The sequence below is a fragment of the Quercus robur genome, chromosome 2 (assembly GCF_932294415.1).
Source record: "Quercus robur chromosome 2, dhQueRobu3.1, whole genome shotgun sequence".
Lineage (NCBI taxonomy): Eukaryota > Viridiplantae > Streptophyta > Magnoliopsida > Fagales > Fagaceae > Quercus > Quercus robur.
The window spans coordinates 9,345,634-9,354,546 of NC_065535.1; the positions used below are offsets into that span (position 1 = coordinate 9,345,634).

The window sequence follows — 8,913 nt, forward strand, 5'->3', positions numbered from 1 at the left end:
GAAAGAGACCAAACAAACGAAGTTTCCACGTGTGGGCGTGGCGTGATTCGTGAAGGAGGGGGTATATGTCTTTATGTGATGCGGATTCCAAATTTTGCCTCTTTAAAACGTCATCGTTTCGAGAAGCACGCATCAAAATTAAAAAGTTCGTTTCGTGCATCTCAATAAACGTCATCGTTTCGAGAAGAACCATTAAAACGTCATCGTTTCGAGTGGTGTCCGTAAAAATAAAAAATTTTCCGTTGCCGGGAATCGAACCCGGGTCTCCTGGGTGAAAGCCAGATATCCTAACCGCTGGACGACAACGGATTTGTTGTTCGTTATCCACAGAATTTATAATATGATACCTTTTAGTTTCAGACTAAAAGAATAGAAAATTAAAAATTTCGGATGCACCTGAAGGCCAGGCCTTTCTAGTTTCTATTGTCGCCAAAGTAGGGATCAAAGCTCTAGTACATATAATAAAATCATCCTGAGAGCATTCATAGGGGTTCCTAACAGATTATCTAATAATCATTTTATCAATAACTAGTCACTAACCAATAAAATGCACGGAAAATCTATTGATTATGAAGAAAAATCCAATAATGAATGAAGAATTTAAGCTATTACTTTAAAAAAAAAAAAAAAAAAAAAAAAAAAAAAAAACAACAACAACAACAACAACAATGAATGAAAAGTTTAAGCTATCACCTATGCAATTTTTTTTATGCATTTCAGTTAAACTTTAGACAATAATAATATGGTTGTTACTTCTACTATTTTTAGGCTGAAATAAGTTTTTTTTTTCTTGAATTGAAATAAAGTTATTTGTTTACCTTTTTTTTTTATGTCGGAATTTATTTATTGTTATTGTTAAGCTAAAATATTTAAAAATGATTATCTGATTATTTATTTAAAAGAAATATTTTTATAAAATGATGTAATGGCAGTTTTGTGAATAAAAAGGCATGTGATGGCATTGTAAAGGAAGCACCTTCCTATAAACTTCCTTTCTACCCCTCCCAAGTGTCATAAATGTCATCACATTTTTTTTAAACTCTTTTTATTCCTCTTCTTAGACTACATAAGCATCTGCAAATCTATAACACTCCTCCTTTGTCTCATCTTCTTCGCTCAACTTTTTTTTTTTTTAAATCGGTTTTCTTTTCTAACGTCCACACCATCAAATCCAAAAGAAGCTGCTCAGTGAAAACACATTCTTCATTTAGCTCAAAAATTCATATTCAGTTTGGAATGACGAAATTTCAGCCGGAACCAATGGAGTTAATACTGTACCGGAGACCATTTCGATTTAACCATGAAAACAATATATTTCGGTATCAGTTAATACCGGTGTACCGTTTCGATATTACCATTAATAATAATAATAATAATAATTTTTATTAACATTTAAAACAAATAAATTTAATAGTCTTTAAATAATTATTGGGTCAATCTGTACAATTATGTTGCAGTATTGGTCAATACCATAAACATCTTCATTAACTCAATCCCAATCCCTTTTTATTATAAAAAAAAAAAAACTAAAAGCCCAATCCCTTTGTGTTCAAAAAATAAAAGCCCAATCCTTTTTTCCAATTCATTGTTTTCTATTTTATTTTTCCTCCACCATCTTGTCTAGTAAACTTTATATTTTTGTTTATTTACTTACTTTTTATAACTATTTCATGTCTCTTTAATTTCCATCCACACATTTTCAAATTGAATCTTATCTTAGGATCCATTTGGTTGGAGGAGTGGAAAAGTGAAAGGATGAAAAATTATGGGAGGATGGAAAAGTGGGAGGATAGAAAATATTTGGTTTTCCCTCTTATGTGTTTGGTTGGAGGGGTGGAAACGTGGGAGGGTGAAAAACTCTTTTGTTTGGTTGGAGAGAAAAAGAGAAGGATGAAAAATGTAATTTATATAAATTGACTATTATACCCTTGTTACATAATATATAAGAAATAGATTTATTTGTACTCATTAAATAATATAAAATTTACCACATCATACAAATAAATTTATATTATTATAATGTAAAAATTACAATAATGTACATATAAATTTAATTGGGCAAAAGATTTTGTAACCAGCAAAAACGTGGTCAGCAAATAATAGAATCAAATGTTCAAAGGACTTCCACTTGTTCAAACGTGGTTAGCAAACTTTTGTGGGCAACAGTTTCTACACCTGGGCAAATAATCAAATGTTGTTGTGCTGATTAAACAAGACAAAAAAAAAAAAAAAAAAAAAAAAAAAAAAAAAAAAAAAAAAAAAAAAAAAAAAGAGTAGAGAACCTGGGACGTTGCTGCTGTGTTGTGAGAAGAAAGTGATAAGGATGAGAAAAGGCAAAAGTCAAGTCATGAATAAAGTGAGGGGTAGGTGAGAGGGTATTTGTGTAAAATGGATTTCTAAGCACTTTTCCTTCCTCATTTTCCTCCCAATTTGGGAGGATAAAAAAAGTAGGCCCAGGAGGGAAAACTTTCTCCCTTATTTTCTGTCTCTCTTATTTTCCTTCCTCAACCAAACAATATTGTCTACCCTATTTTCTTCTCCCTATTTTCCATCCTCCCTGTTTTCACTCCAACCAACACACCCTTAAAATCCACTACACGGTAGCCCACGTTGTCCTTTAGTACTTGTCCCTCACAAATCTGCTTCTCTCATTCTCTCTCTAGTCTCTCACGCATACTTTTCTCATCAAAAGATTGAAAACTAACCCATAATCACACTTAGATCTATTTCTCTCTTTCCCTCACAGATCAATTTCTCTCTCGCAAGTTGCTTCTCCTCACTCAAATGTTTCACCGGCTAGTCCGGCCACCCTGTGCACACTACCACTACCATGCCTCCTTCTCTCTCTCTCTCTCCAAGTTGTAGAGGAATTACATTCCGAGCCAAAACGCATTTTTCGGCCGAAATGACTGAAATTCGTCAGAAAGGCCGACACAAACCAGAATAGTCCGGTATTTAAAATGAAACGAAATAAGAGTCTACTGGTATTGGATTGTTCATCAATACGAAAAATTATTGCTATTCCAGCCGGTACGAAACAGTATTGACTTCCTTGGCCGGAACGTCAGTACAGACCGAATTTTGGAACGGAATAGAATAGTAGGGTTACTTATACTGGAACAGAACAGTATTTAAAACATTGATCCTGTATTGTGTTTAAAGAAATTTATGGAATAAGGAGGAATATGACGAAGAGGGAGATGGGATTATTATTATTATTATTTTTTTTTTTTGGAGAAACTTTTGGTTTGGGTTTGTGCTCATGTTTACTGTTTTGGTTTGGTTTTGAATTGTGTTGCGCTTGTAATATAGAGGAAGATGGGAGAAGAAAGACTTGATCGGGTTTTTATAAGGAATGAGGAGTATCGGGGAGAAATAGTTATTAAAATCAAAATTTTTATTTATAATGCTAATGTTTTAAAAATAATGATGATGTGGAAAATTATGAGAGTTTTAAAAGTTTCGGTTATATATATATATATATATATTAATAAAAAATACGAATAACTTTTGCTTCAAGTTTTATGACCAATTTCTCAAAAAAAAAAAAAAAATTGAAAAATAGAAAACAGAAACGAAAGACCATGAGACATTATGACATCGAAAAACTTTTAGCTCGCTTTTCCATGCCTTAATCGCTGACAATTACAAATGCAAAAGGATGTGAGTTGTTCACTTATTACCCACCGAATGCCACAAAAAGAGGCTGAGGCCCTTGTAGAATTTGGGTTCAAATTCCTGTTCATAATGAACATAACATGGTTGAATGAAATTATGGCAAATACCCAATGAACAACCTCGATGCATTGTAATGGTCTTTTAAAAAAAGAAACTTACAATTATGTGAAGAGAAAGGTATTTGAAGCCGATGTTCTTTTAAAGCTCCAAGACTCTCGTCCCTCCAATAATTAGAGGGATTTTTATTGTCAGCATATTGTGCCACTTCAATTCATATAAGATGTCAAAGATAAGATTCTCCAAAAATAAAAAAATAAAAAAGGTCAAAGACAAAACATGAAAGGCAATTCTCACCTAAAAGCGCATCATGTTTTTACGATTGTAGCTTTTGATGTATGCCTACTCACAAAAAATGGTTCTGAAAGTAATGCATCATCAGTATTTGCTACAGATCTAAAGAGAGCTTCCTCCTCCTCCTCCTTCTTCTTCTTTTTTAAGAGGGGTCCAGAAGAAAGGAAAAACTAAACATATATTTTGACCATTCAGTCTCAATCTTCATAAGATACACCAGATTTTTACTTGTATTTAACTTTTCTCATGTTAGAGATATTAGTTGAAGACCTTGAGGTTCAATGTCTATACAACTTTGTACTGCAGGCCGAAATTTGGTCAAGTTTGAGACTTTAACAATCTAATCTTGGCCAAATCAGTTCAATCTAAACACCTGAAAATTATATAATCTCTATTTCATAATTTAAAAAAAAAAAAAAGTATAATCTCTATTTCATAAATAAGAATGGACGCACTATTTAGAGAGAGAGAGAGAGAGAGAGAGAGAGAGAATCTACTATAAACAATTAATAAGAGCTGCCTTAATTGTGCCTGTATATTTTCTAGATGTTCTTCACTTCACTTCAGATTTCTCCACTATTCATCTGAATGCATGAAGTGTCATCACCTTTTCTAATCCAGCCTCTGCTAGTAACTTTCATGCTTCTACATGTTCTCAGAAACACTTGTTTGACTAGCGCTGTTGTGTCATGAAAATTGGTTGAGTTGCTGTCAATTATCCAAGAACAAAAACACAATCCTGATCACTAAGAACAGAAAAAAAAAAATAAAAAATAAAAAAAAGAGGAAGAAGAAAGAAGACGAAATCTATTCCCACCATTCATAGTCCGCTCTATACTTTCACTGCTGGAAAGTTGCCAATCCTTGTTGCTTGAATGGTCTGGGAATTCACTGTAGTCAATATTTGGGGTACTGACATTCCCCCAGAGATAACAATTTCTGCACCTCACATAACAACCAAAGCTGCTTTAGTTATAAATTCATATCTGGAAGAAACTGTCTTAGTTTTATGTTTAAAATCATACCAATTCCTTCTCTAACTGAGAGATTGGGTCGTATTATATCATCAGAATTGACGAGAAAAATATCTCCAAGATACAAGTGGTTGGTGGGTACATAAACACAGCTGAGTTCTTCATCACCCACACTTCTCTGAAGAACAACCGAAGATGTGATAAATCCAAATGCATATTCTCCAATGCGAGGGTGCCTTATGATAGCTACTTCCTTGAAGGCATTAGAGGTCTGATCTGTAAAGTAATACCACATGAGCATAAGTTACAAAACTCAAAAGCCAAGAGTGCATAAGTTATTGATATATTTACCAGGTGATATTGCGGCACTGATTTGCTTAGAGGCAGCATAGATGTAGCTTACAAGTGGCATTTTCTTGATGAACCATTCCCCGAGAGTAAGAACAGAAGCTCCCAACCATGATGACATGAAAACACCAACCAAGAATATGAAAGTGATGGAGGTAACAAATCCAAGACCTGCAGTTTATCCAAATTAGGCACATATTGAAAAGTAAAATAATATTGCAGATGAGGAAAAATCTTGGCTATTTTGGTTGATGCCTGCAAACTCAAAATTTTCTTGGGAATTAGTAATTTGGAGTCATAAATCAGCTCACTAAGGATGATTAAGATACGTTCATGAGTCAGAGCCAGATCAATTCCATTAATTTTCCTCCCAAAAAGCCTAGGCACAGATTTTGCTGAGTAACTTTTGAAGGACTGTTCAGCAACTTAATGTGCTGTGCAGATTCCATGTGAAGGGTTCTACTGTCCCCAGGGACTTTCTTATGAAGAAAACTAAGGTCCCATGCATACAAAAAATAATGCAGATACTTTTAAAATAAATTAATACGAACTTTCCCTTGATTGATTTTAAGGCCACATGGCATGAAATTTTCAATTCAATTTACTTGGTCAAGGAAGCACTTGTCTTTAATATGTTGTTTTCCTGTCTGAAGCAAGTGGAACATAGAGTAGGACTATTTTTCAGTTCAACTGGATAAAGATCGAAGTACATTTTCCTTGCTCAGAAAAATTAACATCAACTTGAAAGTCCATATGCATTTCACGTATATGAACTCAATCAAATGAGATAAAAACATGAACGGTAAAAATAAAAATTTCAAGTAGTCCAATCCTCAGAAAACTGCTAAACACAGAACAAGTAAATCCACTTACCAAAAATATTGATCCCCAGATGATTATAGATCGGGGAGAAGAAACCATCCACAAAATGAATGAAACCCCAAGTGATGTAGAATGTAATGGCTATTGGAAGAAGAATGACGCTGCAAACAATATGAGCCTTTTCATGGAACATATTTAAAAGATTCTCAACTATCACATACTTTATAAAAAAATAAATAAATAAATAAAAATAAAGCAGATATAATAGCAATCGCCAAACAATTCCTTGGTCATCTCTGGAGAAACAAACATCCATTTTCAAATAAATTGTACAAAACTTGATACCCATTACCTACCAAAAAAAACTTGATACCCATTAAATAAAATACCTGAACGAACAGTTTTACTTTTGACATGTTGATTTACTTTTCTGAGGGTTATGCATATAAGCAACAGGTTACTCATCTTAACGTCTTAAGAAATTTCATGCAAGTTGCAGTGGCTTCCAACAAAATAGTCAGTGATAGAGCATTGCAGCATAACTGAGGGTAATTGCACGATAGAAATACAGTGAGTCAATTCATCTCAGATATCACCACTTAAGTTGTTGGTACTTTTTTGCCATTATATGTGGTTTTAACATGTAAATGTGTTTCTGCTACCTCAAAACCAATGAACAGGATTATCTCTTCAGTCCCTACTCCCAGAAAGTACCTTTTTTTCTCATCTTGCAGGGTTCATTAAAATCCAGACAGACTACTGCTCCATGTTTAAGCTCATTTCAAATAATATTCTAGCAATTAAACACTGACCTTCAAATTTAAGTATTAGGAAAGCAATGACTATTTTACAAAAAAGAAAATTCAAAATCAAAAGCTTTAACTTGCATGTCAAATCGATCACTCATCTAACAAAGAACAAATGACAAGGAAGCGAAGAACCCAATGGAATTGCCCTTTACATGTGAAATATGAAAAATTTATAGACTTCCCACACAAATTTTTGATTGAAGAAGCTCTTCAAAATATTAAAATAATACACTTTTCAAGTATTACATAACCGTTATGTTAAAACTTAGAACAGGTCTACAATTTGCCGAAGAACAGCAAACATGGGGTTCTCATGCTAGTGGATTTCTTCAAAGGAATGTTCAGATCTAACAGCTTATTGAGGAAGTGTGTGTTGCGTTAGTAAATGTTCCCTGTAAAAAAAAGCCACTTTATTGGCTTTAGAAGTTTGATGAGTCATACAACCTTTTTATATTGTATATGCAACTCTAAAAGTATCATGAAAACTGGTAGACCATATCTAATAGATAATTCCAAAAAGTTCTTCCAAAAGACCAAATGCCCCAAAGGCTAAATGCCAAAACTAATGCAGAAATCACCCAAAACAAAGTGCAAAAGTTAAAAAACAAGGAGATGAAAGAAAGAGGGGTAGTCTTAGTAGGAGTACTAAAAATTACATACAGAAAAGGGGGCGACATGTTCTGAATAATCAGCCTCAAACAACAAGAACAGTTTAATTGTTAGAAGGCACCAAAATAAGATTAATTTTATGTAACCCTAAAGAGCTTACCATCCACTCATGAACTTTTTTGAAGCCCAGCTGCGGATGACTTTAGCAAATGCCTACACAAGCAACCAAACAATGACTTTAGAGCATTCCCAATGGCTTATGCATAAACCTTAAAAATGCATAATAGGTCATCCAAATGCACAAAAAATCCCTTGCATCGGCTTATTCACTTTGCATCTAAAATTTATAACTTGCTACAGCATTTCAATGGCTTATGCAAAATGCCTTTTTTTTTTTTTGGTGCATAAGCCGATGGGAGTGCTCTTATAACCCCATCATTTAAAAATTCCACTGTCTCAAATCTTTATTTGTTCTTAAAATTTGGCTTTTGAAAGTTTCACCACTGACCCATTACAATATAACCTCAAGAAAACACAGTGCCTACACAAACCAATATAGAAACAATAAGAAGAAAAAAAAATCCACAAACAACCCAGAAAACAAACTCTCAAATGAAACATATCTACATAGATTAATTAAACACACAAAAACCACCAAATCATGATCATCTATCTGCAACAGAGTAATACAGGAAATGATGTTCTTTAATCAAAAGGCTTCCTGCAATACCTATTCATCAAAAAAAAAAAAAAAAAATCCTACAATACCTTTCCTGCATACCCATAAGAATCAAACTACCATGTTGATTCTGAACCCTGATTGAAAAAAAGATAGAGAAAAAGAAACTCACCTCTCTGCCGGAGTGATGATGTGAAGAGGAGATAACAGCAGCAGGAGAAGACGAAGGGGATGAAGATTTGGAGTTGGAGGCTCCATTATCGGCGATGATTCCTACACCTCCTCCTCCTCCTCCTCCGGCAACCGGGATCAGCAGCTCTAGATCTCTTTCCCTTTCTCTCGTAGCCCCAGCCATTTTCTTCTTCTTCCCTCCTCCCCCTCTTGTTCTTCTCAGATTCGTTTTTTTAGGCTAATTTCTCTCTCTCTCTCTCTCTCTCTCTCTCAATTGCGCTGTGGAATATTGCACGGTTTGCACCACCTATGAGGAACGAACAAAGTTGATCAATATGGTTAAGGAACAATAGAGATGCTTGGAAGCTCTTTAACGGAATTTTCAATTTAACCAATCACACGCAGCCCGGGGTTCACTCGCCCTGTCCTTTCCATGCCAACCGATATTTGGAATTTGCGCGAAAAAAAAAAA

At 34.2% G+C, this 8,913-nt stretch overlaps 1 protein-coding gene and 1 non-coding gene across 5 annotated transcripts; both read right to left on the reverse strand.

Annotated features, from left to right (window-relative positions):
- Positions 1–237: 237 nt before the first annotated feature.
- Positions 238–309, reverse strand: TRNAE-UUC (transfer RNA glutamic acid (anticodon UUC)). The gene has a single exon. It is a non-coding gene; the product is annotated as a tRNA-Glu (tRNA).
- Positions 310–4,232: 3,923 nt separating this feature from the next.
- On the reverse strand, positions 4,233–8,913 carry LOC126712225 (protein LIKE COV 3-like). Of its 4 annotated transcripts, none has more exons than XM_050411476.1 (7): positions 8,443–8,913; positions 7,752–7,804; positions 6,225–6,334; positions 5,355–5,522; positions 5,055–5,279; positions 4,847–4,968; positions 4,233–4,708 (listed from the first exon to the last, which is right to left on the reverse strand). In XM_050411476.1, the coding sequence occupies exons 1-6, from the start codon at positions 8,623–8,625 to the stop codon at positions 4,862–4,864; spliced, it is 846 nt and encodes a 281-aa protein (XP_050267433.1). In that variant the 5' UTR covers positions 8,626–8,913; the 3' UTR covers positions 4,233–4,708; positions 4,847–4,861. The 4 variants fall into 4 exon arrangements, with proteins under 4 accessions (XP_050267433.1, XP_050267432.1, XP_050267431.1 ...); XM_050411475.1 differs by having other exon boundaries at positions 4,233–4,775; XM_050411474.1 differs by having other exon boundaries at positions 4,233–4,737; positions 8,443–8,911.

Excerpts from the sequence above, each read along its gene's own strand:
- LOC126712225 (XM_050411476.1), bottom strand. The coding sequence starts at position 8,625 with ATGGCTGGGGCTACGAGAGAAAGGGAAAGAGATCTAGAGCTGCTGATC. Across the intron at positions 6,335-7,751 it reads AAAAAGTTCATGAGTGGATG|CGTCATTCTTCTTCCAATAG; the intron begins GTAAGCTCTTTA and ends TATTGTTTGCAG. Across the intron at positions 5,280-5,354 it reads CAGTGCCGCAATATCACCTG|ATCAGACCTCTAATGCCTTC; the intron begins GTAAATATATCA and ends ATTACTTTACAG.